General features: G+C 40.6%; 1 protein-coding gene across 3 annotated transcripts in view; it reads right to left on the reverse strand.

Annotated features, from left to right (window-relative positions):
* Nucleotides 1-15,356, reverse strand: part of LOC148357939 (homeobox protein cut-like 1) — a 125,482-nt gene that overhangs the window by 28,077 nt on the left and 82,049 nt on the right. For all 3 annotated transcript variants that reach the window (XM_088344963.1, XM_088344964.1, XM_088344965.1), the window contains exons 7-10: nt 14,608-14,684; nt 14,454-14,520; nt 4,928-4,976; nt 1,776-1,883 (exon numbers count right to left, since the gene is read on the reverse strand). In XM_088344963.1, the coding sequence (XP_088201089.1) occupies nt 1,776-1,883; nt 4,928-4,976; nt 14,454-14,520; nt 14,608-14,684 (301 nt within the window). The remainder of the gene's footprint in view (nt 1-1,775; nt 1,884-4,927; nt 4,977-14,453; nt 14,521-14,607; nt 14,685-15,356) is intronic.

Raw genomic sequence — 15,356 nt, forward strand, 5'->3', positions numbered from 1 at the left:
AACTGGGTGCCCTTAACACCATTAAGTAACAAAATGTAGCACTCGGCATTAAAAAGATTGGTGACCTATGTTGTGAGGAAATTTAAAAAAAATATTACATGATTATTAGATAGTTGCATGTGCTGAAAAATGTAAACACATTTTAGTCCAAATAACATTTTAACAATGTTTTGGGTCTAACACTTGTCAAATTCCGACCAGTGCCATTTACAACAATTATAAAAATTACGAAAAAACTGGCTTCAGGATTTAATTAATACATCTGACAGCGCTTGTTTTCAACCAATCAGAGCGTGAAGCAGACATCAGCTTGTGGCTTCCAATTTAGGTCTGCCATCTTTGGATCACAAACAATGCACATGTGATTCACACACTTGTATAGTGTTTTGTATCAAAATGGTTTCACGATGTATCTAGGGCACTTGTAATATAGATCAGAGGTATCCAGAAATATTGGTAAGGGTTAGGTTCGTCCTTTTTCCCTAGCCAAAAACTAATTTGAAGAAATATTTCAAATGGATAAAGGCATGCGGGCGACTCGCAGATGATCGGATGGGAACCGAAACAAAGTTATTTGTTCTACAGTAAGTGTTTTATTTTTATTAAATTGAAGTTTACGCTGCTGTTGGGTCAGTTATTCGTCAGAATATGATACCGTAAGCTTCTGACCATCGACTTTGTCTGATATGACGTCGGTCACTTCAGAGTCAGAGATTGGCGTACGCCAAGGATCCCTGTATGTAATGTTTAATGTGTATAGATAACATTGTCTGACTTTTTTTTAGAATTAATAGAGAACTTTATTGCACGTATTTAGCAGTAATTAAACACATAGCCACAGTAACCAATGTGGACTACATTTACTGGCGTTAAGTTACTATAAGCCGCGTTAATTGCTTTTTCTTTGAGTATATCACCACGCCCGCATTATAATACGACAAAAACAAATACAAGTGAGGGTGGCGTTTTGTAATTGAAGTAAAAATAATAAATTATGGGATAAAAACAATATGCTCTTTGTAATCCCGTATATCAAATGTATGAAACTCGTGATGTAACTTCCATATGTTCCTCGGCAGACTAAATGGAAATTGCGCCACTTGTTTCATAATTTTGATATACTGGATCACTCACTCATTGTATATCCTTTATATACCATTATCTCTCACAAAAATGAATCTATTTCTATGTGTAGTTGGTACGGAACTTCTAACTTCCTCATAGATCACCAACATTTTGCATCCACCCTTGCAAGGTTAGCGTCTTTGGACACCTTGATGCCATGACTATAACTATGCGTATAACAATTGAGACCCTTTTCTACTGACTTTTGAAATAAGTTTGATTAATCCGGAAGAAATGATACGGCTATGCTAACAGGAATATCGACCGAAGATTTGCTCTCAGTTGTTGTTTCAGCCGCCATGTTTACTTCGCTTGTGATACACGGATACCGTAATTATGGTGGGCATGGCTAAGCGCTCGCTGTTGTATGTATGAATTGGCATGGCATCCAATGTCTTTTTGTGCTACAGCTGAGCAGCTCTCAGACACACTACAACACCAGTAATGAGGCCAGCAACTTTTCAGACAGTCCTCTTGTTGATTTAGTGAAAGACCTTGGAGACAGACGACAACAGTAATCAATTAACGGCCACTGTGATCAGAAGACCTCCTGTAGAGAAAAGGCCAAGCTGATATCCCTCCATCTTCCTCCTTCAATACGTCTCTGTCATTCGTGTGGTAAATCAGCGTGGGAGGCGAAAGGGCGTTACCTTGTCGGGGTCGGCCTTGACGGCCGGACTGCCGGCCTGCTGGGATTGGTTACTCAAGGACAGCTGCTCCCGCAGTGACTCAGACTCTCTTTGCGCCACCTCAGCTCGCTGCGAGAAGGAAAAAGGACGCAGTTCTTACGGTCAAACACGATTAATCTCATGTTTATGCAGCTCAAATCTGAATTAATGTGTTATCGTCTGTGTGTACACATTTCCTCAAACCACTCTCACTTTTTGCCGCAAGACCCAAGGAACACACACACACAAAAAAAACGCGCGAGGAGAACCATTGATGCTGGATGATGCTAGCGTGCTATTAACTTAACATATTGTTTGGCTTTGGGCAATTTTATGGATGATGTGTCAGCAAAGCTAAATTTGTTGAGGAAACAATTTTAAACACCTTTACTGTTGGGTTGGTCTAATAATGGAGTGATTTTATTTTTAATATCAATATCCTTTCTCTACACTCTTAATAATCTACCTATAAATCATGACTTTCAACAAGATCTCAGAAGCAGTATAATGTGTAAATCACTTGTTAAGTAAAACCCAAAGGAATTGTGATCAAATTAAGCTAGGATCTGGCGTTTTGGGAAATGTTTAAGTTCAATTCAACATAACGACATATTCTAATATATCGTTACATTACTGTTGAGAAGTTGAAATTCTAGCGATTGAAAAATGCAAAGTCAAAGGTTATCGAAACAATTGATTTTTGAAAAGGGTTGGTGAGCTATTTATCTTATCACTGTGGATAAAACGATTTATAGTTGCAGTTCTTATGGTGACTAAGACCTTTCCCTTCCAGCATAAGCACATTCAAACCACAGGGAGGAAAGGTTTTCCTTTAGTTCCATAAAGTGAAATATTACATCGGCTTGGAAAATCAAGATGACACCCGCTGCCTGTTTTACGACCAAACTGCCATGCTCCAGTCGGAAATCATCAGTAACACGAGGTAAACACGCCATCATTAGGAGTTACAGGCATCCGATTCCACGCCGTTTCTAATTGCAAACACATTGAGAGCCGCTATTGACAGGGCGGAGAGCCAGTCTGCCACATCGCCAGGGCAAAATGCTGTTTTCCATTTTCCCGTTATAAAATAGTATAAAAAGTCTGTGGCTTAGCTGCAGGCCATGCTGTCATCCCCAGTAAAGCTCAAAACAGAAGTGTGAATGGTGCATGTTTGCATGTGTGTATGTACGTTTGTTTGAGCACGTGCGTGTGGCATTATCGTCGAGAGTGCTAACCTTTAGGCTAATATTAACATTACATGCCCATGCTAACCCTTTAGCAACAAATCATACTTGTGGGCTAATAATGAAAGTTAACAACAATGACATTAACAGATACCACAGGAATATTTACAGCACAAGGGCAGAGGGCATGCTAAGGGGCCTGTTTCAGATGGATGGGGTTAGTGCCGCTGTGTTAAATTTAAAACATACAAGAGCCTTCGAAAAGGAACACAATAAATGGAACTGGGTATGAAACACAATTTCATGATTCTGTTGAGAAAATACCACCGCGATGCCTCTGAAAAAATAAAAATACATAGCGAGACAAGTCTTGGCTTTGAGTTATCAAATTGATAATTAATGTTATTGTACTGTAGTATTTTGAGGTCTGAATGAACAGAAAGTCACATTAATGAGTAAACAAGAAAACACATAGAAAAAAGCTTTGACATAGGAAATCTGTAACTTTGGCAAAACTAAAAATGCGCAAATCACCTGTGCCAGGGATTTATAGAATTTTCCAATAAGAGATAGTACCCATTAATTTTGTGAAATTCAAATGGGGGGAAAATTGTATTACATCATTATCACTAGCAGTATTGGTGACCTAGAGTTCAGAGAGCATATTGGTGCTGGTATGAAAAAATAGTGGTATCAAAAATCTCTTGGAGATGTTGGAGATTAATGTTATATTTATTGTAATAGCTTTATTGGGCATGGAGTAGTACTTGGTAACAGTGGGTATTGATATCGGTGCCAACATACCTGTCTTTATTTTTAATTTAAAAAAAACAAAAAACTAATTCGCCAAAAAAATTCTATTAATCTCATAATGGATTAGCCTCCCTTGGGTCCCTTTTCCTCACATGTTACGTTTTTCCATGAGATATTTGGTTGGGAGAGTGGGGTGTCTTGTATTGTTTGTTTAATTTAATGGTTTTACAGAAATTTAAGTGAAAACTAATTGGGTGAAAACTGCTTTACAAATACATTTAATTTGATTTGATTTCGATTTGAGTGAAGACATTTCAAAAAATATATATTATTTGTGATTTTTAATGGGGTTTTTTTAAAACGTGTATAGCTTTTTGTTATGCACTAGTCTATATCTGATATTGGTTAGTACTTAAAGGGCCAGTGTGTAATATTTAGTCCGCTTATCCGGAGGTTGGGTCGCGGGGGCAGCAGCTTTAGCAGGGAAGCCCAGACTTCCCTATCCCCAGCCACTTCATCCAGGGCGTTCCCAGGCAACCCTAGAGACTTAGCATCTCCAGCGTGTCCTGGATCATTCCCGGGGCCTGATGCCGGTGGAACATGCCCGGAACACTTCCCAAGGGAGGCGTCCAGGAGGCATCCTTATCAGATGCCTGGAGCCACCTCAACTGGCTCCTCTCAATGCAAAGGAGCAATGGCTCTACACTGAGTTGCTCCCAGATGACAGAGCTTCTCACTCTATTTCTAAAGAAGAGCCCAGCCACCCTGTGGTGGACACTAACTTCAGCCGCTTGAATCTAGGATCTTGTTCTTTTGTCATGACCCAGAGTTCATGAACATAGGTGAGGGTTGGAACGTAGACCGACTGGTAAAATGAGCTTTGCCTTTTGGCTGAGCTCTTTCGTCACCACGACGGTTTGGTACAGGGCCCCCCCCCAATTTATTTCATTTTACCTTTCTGCTTCTAGTTAAAAAAACACACAAAGTTGTTCATAAGTTATACATTCAATACTTGGATATTTTATTTTAAAAGAGAACAGAATGCAAACAGTAGAAGTGTTTTGAAAATCACCATGAACTTTAACCTGCAAGTTGAGTAAACTTGTTGTGAGTGTTATTCTTCTTGAATAAAAATCAATCCTTAAAAAAAGTACTGTAATCATCAAGCATTCATTTGTGAATAAGTGTGTTTACCTGATTGGCTCTTTCAAGGTCTGTCATCACCATCTCAATCTCATCGGCCCTGAGGAAGACATTCAGTTACAACACAACAAAAACAGCGGCTGTGATACGTTCAATGAGACAAGACACATGAACTAACGTACAGATAATAAAATGACAATTTCTGTTTTGATTAAATCATAAAAAGCAACTCCTATGACGTGCCAGTAAACTCCCATCTTTACAATGCTAGTGCCATGTCCATTAAGCTACTGTCTAAATTTCACCTTAATCCTCCGATTGCTGAATATCCCGAGCAGCTTGTATGTGGACGAATGTACAAGTGTGTTTCTGCGTGCACATGTAAGCTGCGCTAAAACCGCGGCCACACTAAAACAGAGGGATAACATTAATAGAGCTCTAAGTCCTAATACAGCAGACTAATCTGCTATGAAGCCGTGAGATTGTGTCTGACTAATGGTCTGCATAGAGGCCGTGCTTCACCCTTCGCTTGCAAGAGGTCAGACAGCAGGACGTCACTTATGATGCCAATGCCATGTCAATTTTGACAAAAAGTAGTTTTTGTTGAGACTGACATGCAATGAGGAATTATACTTTATACAAGCATAATGGCCCGGTGTTGCCTGGCATTCTACTTGGGCGAGGTTGATGGTGCCATGGTTTGTTGAAAGCCGGGGAGCAGCTAGGGAGAACCAATACAGCATAAAGTTCCAGAGTTGCTTGTATACAAAAGCAGATGTTTATCGATTTTGTTGGTGTTTATTGAAATGTGGGTTGACATCCAACCTAGCTAAAAACACTCTCAAAGGCCTAAAGTACAACAGTGTACATTTTTCACATAAATCGGTTAAGCCGTTTCATAGCCTATAAGCAACATATGAATACACACACTTGCACGCAATTCGGGGTTATATACAAATTTACATAGATTAAATATAGAAAATAAGCAGTGTAGCGTTAACGCATACAGGAGGGGGGAACCCCCCCAAAAGTTTAATTTCCATTTATATTCAAACGGGTTGAAAATTGATACTTTTGAGTACCAATAGAACCACAGCTCGGTGGCCTTTGGGGTAAGGCGTCACCCCGAGACAGGGAGGTTGCTGGTGTTACAGACTTTTAACATTGGTACCCGTTGGTTCCCTGGCTCAGCATTAAGGGTTGGATCTTGTGACTCCCAACAACAGTTGCGACACACCGGTTGGGTTGAGCAATGGGGCTGCTAATATCAATCTCCCAGAGAGAGCCAAGAATATGAGTGTGTTGTTGACACTAGCCACCCCCAACTAGGGGAATATGGTTCCGGTATATACATACATACATACATACCACTAGAGAGAGCCAGTGTACTACAAGAGGGACTACAACACGCATTTTGAGCGCACGTTCATATTGCATAGCAGGGGCGATTTTGGGTTTTACAGTTTGTGGTTTTACAGAATGTCGGGCTGGTAAAAAATTGTTTTTCATTTCGCTTAGTGATTTTGGATCATTCAACACTGTTCAAGAGTGTTACTTTCTGTTGGTTGTTAAAAATATGAATATATAAGGCACACTGGACTATAAAGGGAAATTGAATTAAAATCACACTAAGAGCTACTTCATTTATCCCTGTAAAACCGCTGAGCAATTGATGAATTCAGGGTGTGCTTTAATTGATCAGTCAAAAATGTCTTGAAAGTTGATAGACTTCCTAAAATGACAGCCGTTTTTTCTATTCGGGAAAACTTTCATAGAGAATTCTGATGAATAGAGATACTAATTGTGTTCCAATCCATGTTTTACCTTATCACCCAGCCCTAGCATCAATTGAAGATAAGTCAATTTTAGCAAGCTGCAAGTAGCACTTATCAGTAGCTAAGAAGTACCTCTGCACTTTTAGGAAAGGTTCATGACCTTAAATAAAAGAAAAATAGAAGCCAGCAACTCAAAATACAGAGAAATGTGTGCAAGGCTTTGATTGCATAAGCAACATTGAGTACAAAGTAAGAGCTGCCGTGCAACCATTATGCGCTGAGGTCTTTTGATAGTGAAGCCAAAGACCCACACAGCTTTTGTGTTTGTGTGTCACACTATGAGAAACAGTGCTATGTCCCATAGGCTTTCCAACAACTGATTTGAATGTGTTTAACGAAACAGACAAAGTTGATATTAGGTCAACAGTGTGCCAAAGGCAACGCAGTTTAAAAAAAGTCAGATAAGGGTACGACAGCTTTTCACTCTCCAGTTGTATTCTTCCCCAGGAGTTAAAAGGATCCAGTGTGCATTTAGGCAACATAATAGTACACTACCTCACCAGCTTTTATCCTGTCTTAAGCTATAGTGTGCGCGCAAGCAGCCTACGCGTTTGTCACGCGCACAAATGTGAGGTCAGAGAGCCAGAAAAGCTTGTAATGGAGAGCGTTTATGGATATCGTAATGCAACCCAAATACGCCCTGCGCGCTCGCTCCAAATGTGATCATTTAATCAAAGTACAGATGCACAAAGTCTTCTTAAATAACCTTTGGATTTGGCTTTATTTGGGAATTATAAAGGCAAAGCTAGAGGCTGCAGGCCAAAGCAGATCACAGGGAAAGGATTTTCTGAGTGTTCTGACAGTCGGCCGGGCAAATGAGGAAAGGCAAGCCGCTAACTGGGAGCGACGCATGCTTGCCCTAGAAATGTTGGGAATAGGGGTATCGATATCTTTAAAAAGTGAAGCTCAAACTTAAAATGAAGCAGTCACATGGAGGGGTTAAAGAGCACACTTAAAGGCATAATAGTTTTAACATACCGTTTTCATCCACCTATGGAGAGAGGCGGCCGTTTTGCCACTGGCTCTGAATGACAGAGTGACGGAGTTGCAAAGTAAAGAAGCGACCAGTCCAAAATTAGCCTCATAAAATAGATTATCTCTGATTGGTCCTTACCTGAGCAAAGTTGACATCAGCTAGTGACAAAACGGTTGCCCCACAATGGATAATAACAACAAGTGGATTTTGCTTCTTAACTAATCATAATCTCCTCCTATAATGCTCATTTTAGCGCTGAGCTACTTGGCACCAGAATCAAAATATCAGTTTTTGCTATTAAAAAGGACAATTAAAATTTGTATTCAATTTTCATCCTAACAATAAACCAATCCCAACAAACAATTTTCATTAACAATTGAATACAAAAAACATACTTTGTCAAAAAATGTAGATGGCAATAGCTATTTTCAAACAGATTGTAATGTATATTTGCACCGATCTTGCAAATGAGATTGTTGTGCAAATTCTTTTTTTTTATACCAAAACATTTCAAAAGTATATATAGCATTCTACATTAAGGATATTGAGACTTTTCATTGTAGACATTGTATTGGTGGCATTGAGAATTTTGCATTTACTGAAAATGGCTGGTTGTGAATTCATAAATCAAAGCCAGCATGCAGTTATTAAAAAAAATATATATATACTATTCGGTGAATTATGTTCTTAGTTAATCTACTATACGAAGAGCGTTCATTACAATCCTTGAATTTTCAAACTGAACATAATCTTAAAATCTAACTTGAGAGTAAACCCCAGTCAAAGATGTCACTGTGGTGTTTCGTATTTGCACAAAAACTTTCAAATTCTTTGACATACAAAAACCTGTTTTTAAAGTAACGGAAATATTTACTCTCCCTGGTAACTAGGTACTTTTACTCAAAAGTAATTCCGCTACTCAGTGACTTTTTGAAAAAGTAGTGAGTAACTATATGAAATGAAATTATCTGCATTTATATAGCGCTTTTCAAGTCAAGACTTCCCAAAGCGCTTTACAGTGTGCTTCATATTTCCCAATAGCGGCCGTGCGGCGGCGGGCTAATCTGCTTATTGGGGGTATTAGGGGTTAAGTGTCTTACCCAAGGACACTTCGACATGTAACACGGAGGAGCCGGGAATCGAACCTGCGATCTCTTGATCCCAAGACGAGCCGTCTACCTCCTGAGCTACTGCCGCCCCTATAGATAGTTTTTTAAAGTACAACATGACTTGTGTTGACCTCAATGATAATTTAGTCACTGGTTTAGTTCAAACCATGACAGAAAATGGGCAAAAATACTGATCATTATTTTCGAAGTCAAAGCAAATCACTAAAGTCATGACGAAAAGCATCAACCATCCAAGTAATTTACTTAAAAAAAAAAAAAAAAAACTCAATAATTTGTAAATGTACAAGCTGCATTGCATGGACTGACCAATTAAGAAATATTGAAACTACATATGTTGGCCTGGAGAGGAATGGGAGCCACCAGGTTGTACTTGCCCCAAGACACACCACAGGAAATGGTGCCACTATGACACTCGTGGTTAAGGGTTCCAACCAACAGACTAACATTTTAGTACTGACATTAACAAAGTGTTTTGATTTTATTCAAACAACTTGTTAATAAAATGTGGCTAATAATTAGTGCTGAGGAGACTTTTAGATCATAAGGATACCTCGACGACTAATCGTCTATGAGAATGATTGGCGATACATTTGATAATTGATTGGTAGATCATTTATTGTATCCCTCATGACATGACCTTGGGGCTGACTCGCGCTTTGACCTGTACTTCCCACAGTTCATTGGTCTTTCACCCTACTGTACGTTTACTGCTCTACTTTTTCTTCAACTCCTCCACTTTCTAACCCCCTCCCCTCCGACCCATGTCTTCAGAGCCAGCAGGATATTCCCCGATTTAGCTTTTCATTTCCCCCCTTCTATCACACTCTGATCCCTTCTTCCTTGCAGTAGCCTTCAGACCCTGGCTTGCGTTCTTTTTTTTCTTTGCCTTGCAGCTTTCACCACTCCATTCCCCTTCTTTTTCCTCAGCCCCTTCTCCACATTGCATTTTCACAGTGCGTTACCTTGGGGATTTCAAGGGGGCTTTAAAGGAAGCTGGTAGTGTGACAGTGAGTGTACCTTCTGGCCCACTTTGTCGAACACGTGTGTGTATTTTATATGCAAACAGGAAATATCTACAAAATGCTCCCTAATCACCTTTAATTCTGCTCCTCAAATGGACCCTCAAGCCCTAACATGTACATTACACACACACACACACACACACACACACACACACGGATCGATATATCATTAATCTTTAATAGTGACTAAACGGGTAAAACCTAGCCAGGCGGGACCCTCAAAGAGCCAACGCAGAGAGGAGGGGGGCTACACTACATCTGTAGGTCCACTTCCTGCTGAAGCTGCTGCAGTCCCGGGCACTGCAACATCGAACAAATTCTCAGAATGTGTGTGTGTGTTTTAAAAGGCAGATTACCCAAACGCATCAAGAGGACGAGAGATTTGTCACGCAATGGCCTCCTTAGCAGCAAGTTCAAACCAAGTGTGTGTGCTCGCACACGTACACGTTTGTCCTTTTTCTTTTTTTCGGCGCCAAACTGTGAAGCAGTCAAAGGGTTAAAAGTTGTGTTCAGCCAAACACTGGCGATTTGCTCAGCCAAGCAGTAAACGGGGGGGAAGGACTCCAAGGACTGGGAGGGTGCGGGGGTTAGAGAGGGTTTGTGTGTGCTTTAAAGCGTTGCATTAAAATTTCAGATCACAGCACGCCACATAGTCAAGGACCCTGACTGCCTCAGGCTCACGAGTGAACGTGTGTGTGTGCGTTTCAATGTGTACGTGCGCGAGGGATGAGGGCAGGCATGTGTTTATTAGCCTATGCAGGCAAACGAATCCTTTAACAGAAAATGTGCTTCCTTGCTACATAAAAGGGGCAAGAAGAGGGCCGAAAATGCAAAGAAATTATAGAAAGCGTGCAATCTGGGTGCTGGCGGCAGAAACTGCAGGGGTGACTTGCAAATAGTCTATAGAAGTTATTGATTGGCACCATTGTACTGTGGACTTTTCCTCTTATAAACAGATAAAAGATAGTGTGTTAGCAAGAAGAAGTAGGAGAGGGAGAAAAAAAAAAATGCTAGGAAGTTGGATCGATCTGTTTGTAACAGCCAGTCAATTCAACAACTCTCTTAATGGATAGTCAGGGCGATTTTAGGCCAAGGTGGGGGAGAGCTGAAGAAAACGTTGAAATTAATCTTTTTTATTATTAGTTCTCCGAGAAACAATTAAATGATCTGCATTTATATAGCGCTTTTCAAGTCAATGACTTCCCAAAGCGCTTTACAATGTGCTCCACATTTCCCAATAGCGGCCTTGCAGCCATGTAAGGCGCTAACCTGCTTATTGGGGGTATTAGGGGTTCAGTGTCTTACCCAAGGACACATCAACATGTAACACGGACGAGCCGAGATTCGAACTGGGATCCCTTGATCCCAAGACAAGCACTCTACCTCCTGAGCTACTGCCGCCCCAAAGCATTTTATAGCTCATCTTGGAGGCAAATCATTTGAGTAGTCTTTCTTTTTTCGCGGAGTAACTGACATTTCTGCCGATGATTTGTGACGTTCGTAGTGGTCACTTTTACTCGCCTCCCCCCGAGGTAACCTGACAGTGTGAATGTCAAACCGCCACTTCACAGAGTTGGGGGTGGCGACAAGAAAAAGCTTCTGTTTTTGTCATCGCCACCGCTGGGAAGGATCAATACTGATGGATCGTCGCTTCTTAAGTATTGGAGCGACCTGATCTCAGAGGTCTCCCATCAGTCACAACCTTCATGAATCACAAGCATTTTTTTCGTTTTAAACAAAAGAACTCTTAAAATGGACCAGAAAGCTTGTGGTACATGTTCAGAGTTGTTGTTAAAAATACTTTAGGAATGAGGAATTCCTTCTGAAAGTACAGGAGTAGTTCATTTTATAGTTCTGTGTGGAACTTTTGTGAAGTTCATAGGATTTTTTATTATCTACTGCACCCCTTGTAGACATTCTGTTGCCAAAGATGCTTGCGCATTATAATTTGGCCTAGTTAATATAAAGGTTAGACTGGGGGTCGTCAACCAGCAGCTTAGGAACGCCACGGAGCTCTTTGGCGCTCCGCAATAGCTCCATGGCTTTTTTTTTTTTTTAAATGTTCAATGATGGAAAAATATGTTGTTTCTATAGAAAGAACATGACACAAGCCTTCTTAACGTTTTCCAATGAATACAGTATGTGTTGCCTTCTTTATAAGGTGTTGCCTTCCTTATAAGGCTTATATAAGGATTTTTATTTTGTGCGGCTCCAGACATTTGATGTTTTTTTTGGGTCCAATAAGGTTCTTTCAAACTTATGGGTTGTCATTTTCTAGGTTAGCCCTTTATTTTCACAGCTATTGCCTATTACTATGTAATTATTAAGATTTCATCTTGGTATATGATTATATTTATATTGTCCTTTTCCATTTTAAAAACAAAGAGGCTAGAAATTAATCTGTATTACAGTAATAACAAAGTAAAAAGTTCTTCACATTTTACAGGTACAGTAGGGTTCAGTCCTTCTAGGCTGGGTTAATAAATAATGTCAAGTCCAACGACAGCCGACATTTTTTTTATAACCAACTGACATTGGTGCAACACAGTTTGACGGTACTAGTACTCTGAATTAAAATAAATTCTGTAAGAAGTTATGTTAGGGGAGTGTGTATCTTAAGGGGGAAATTTCAGAAGAGAGATTGTGTGGCTGAATGTAAATGTTGGGCAAACAGCTTTACAGCCAGGTTATGGTCAGCCAGTGGCCAATAAGACTCTGTAACTAAACTAGAATCAGGGCAGTGGCTTACATGTATACTTGCTTTTAAAAAAATAGTTTTAGAAAATCGTTTTCCGTCAAGTAATTTGTTTAACTACCAAAACATGTAAATGTGAATGTCAAGTCAAGTCATTTTTATTTGTATAGCCCTAATTCACGAAGAGTCTCAAAGGGCTTCACAGATTATTACACTATATTACACAGACTATTTTTCAGCCGACGAGAGGAGTAGGTTATTCATATGCTATGGAGTAGAAGTGAGTTTTAAGCTTAGATTTAAACATTTCCACTGAGGTTGCAGATCGGATCTCAGGGGGAAGAGCATTCCACAGCACCGGTGCCCGGATGGAGAATGCTCTCGAACCAGCAGAACACTTCTTTGCTCTTGGGATCACCAGAAGACCGGCACTCTCAGATCGTAGGCTTTTAGGTCGTGATTTTTGCTTTATGGGCGCTATTGAATCCAGGACACTAGTCAGGGTAGTATTGAACTCATTCATGAGTGAGTCAATCGAGCCATTGTATGAAGGAAAGGACACAACTGCTCCAGGAAGGAGTTCAAAGAGCTCAGAAACTGTGCCAGTGCTTATATTGCGTCCGCTAAATCCTTCAGCTTTTTTAACACTACATTTAGCTAGCACCTCAAATGTAACTAAATAATGATCCGAGATAACAGTAGTAAATGGTCTGCATTTATATAGTGCTTTTCAAGTCACTGAAGACCTCCCAAAGCGCTTTACAATGTGCTTCACACTTTCCCTTTTACACACGCTAACTAACCGATAGCAGCGTCAGCCATGCAAGGAAAGTACATGCTCATCGGGGCATTAGGGATTGAGTGTCTTGCCCAAGGACTGCCCAACGAATCGAACCTGCGACCTCTTGATCGAGCGCTTTACCTCCTGAGCTACTGCCGCCCCAACATTAGGGAAAACGATTATGCCAACAATGTTCTTTAAAGCTGGGGTGCGTTATTTAAGGTGTCATTAAAAAGTTGAAAGTAGAATATTTTCTCTATTAACACAAACTTAACAATGCCCAACTGAGTTAAAAAAGCATTTGTATTTCTTTTCTCTCTGTGCCTATCTGCTTTTATTTTACTTTTCTCACAGCTGTTCCAGGACTTGCAACACATAAAAAAGCAATAAAGGGGAGGGTAGAAAGAGTAAATCGTGTTTTCATGTTTGTTCCTGTTTCTTTGATATTGTAGCCTAAAAATAGTAAAAGTAGGAATAAGCCCACTTCCGATACATTTTCCAACGCCATCCCAAACCCCCAAAAAGCTAAAAAAGAAGAGTATATCAGTACTAGAGAAATGATCGGACTGAGGAGCCAATCATGACTAAGCGAGGAGATGGCTTCAGAAAGAAGCAACATTTCAAGTTGCAGACACCACCTTTAAAAACAACTATGTAACAAAAGTATTGCGTAAAGAAAGAATGTTTCATAGTGTAATGTTATAAGTGGCAACTCCCGTTCAATGAAAATGTGTTATTTAAAAAATAAATCTAAAAAGACGTGATTGAGGCCATCGGGCGATCACATAAAAATCCAGTATTTGATCACCCTGCCAAATTGTAACCGATTTAGATATTTGTGTTCACATCTGTGCTCACACTGCCCTTCCTCACCCTCCAGATAATGTTTTACTTAGTTTGTGATTGCAATGCAAGCTGGGGAATGCTATGACACAAATAAAGGACCAGGAAATGCTGCGGCTGCAGAACACATCATAGTCCCTGTCAGTATTTACAGTGCATATGTAATGCCGGGATTTTAAGGCCGGCTGAGCCTAGTGGGAAAAGATCCAGCTGTTTGCAGAGCTGGGAGTTTCCAGGCAAAGAGGTGCACTAAACAGAACGACAATGTAATGGTGGAAGAGGTGATGGCACGTACTTTGCAGAAGATTCCTCATCGTATTTTGTCTTCAAATCAAAGAGCTCGGCCTGAGTTGTTTCAAGTGCTGCGAAAACATTGTTAGGACTTAAGTGAAAATCACATCCAACAGAAAACAGCGTTGGAATTCTCAGGTCGCTTAGGGGCTGGTTACCTGTCTGGAGAGACTGGGCCTTGTGCTCGGCCTCTTCCAACCGTGACGACATGGAGTCTTGGCTCTCCTGGAGTTTCCTACCAAAGCAGACAAATGTCATGGTAAAAATGAACGAAGAGCGTCAGTAATTCCTGGGGTTACACTTCTTTATTTTCCCACCGATTCTAAAATGCCCCCCCCCCCCTTTTTTTTTTCTAACTAAATATCCGTCCAAAAGCTCCCACTCCTCATTAAGATGCCCTATTAGAGAGGAATGTCTAGCCACTGGGGCACTCAGCACCCAGGGGCGGGGGCGAGGAGCGTCGAGGAAGCAGACGGGGGCCTACAAAAACCACAAGGATAAAATAGATTCATTCTTAGCATATAAAAAAGTTAGTCTCTGCAGAGAAATTGCCGCCGCGTGTAAAAACATCAATAATCTAGCACAAAGAGGGTCTTTATGGCACTTCTTTGATCCACTACCCCCATTTCCTGCAGAGCTGTTCCTCCTGTCATCTCCATTTTCCCCCCTGCCCTCAGCTTCATCCTTTCATCTCCCTCCTTTGCCTGCTCCTTGAAGAACCACGTATCTGAGGTGCCATCCATTTACCAACTCCCCCCTTCAGGCAGGAAGTGGGCCCTCGATCTGACAGGAAGGGGGCTATAAAACACTGACGTACAGGAAATGCAAACGGGACAACTCATCTCGGTCTGTAGGTCTTAAAATGACGCAATGAGCTCATGGTTAACGGCAGTTATGAGAGCAAGAC

This window comes from Urocampus carinirostris, chromosome 10 (assembly GCF_059441175.1).
Source record: "Urocampus carinirostris isolate Australia breed hairy pipefish chromosome 10, RoL_Ucar_1.0, whole genome shotgun sequence".
Taxonomy (NCBI): Eukaryota; Metazoa; Chordata; class Actinopteri; order Syngnathiformes; family Syngnathidae; genus Urocampus; species Urocampus carinirostris.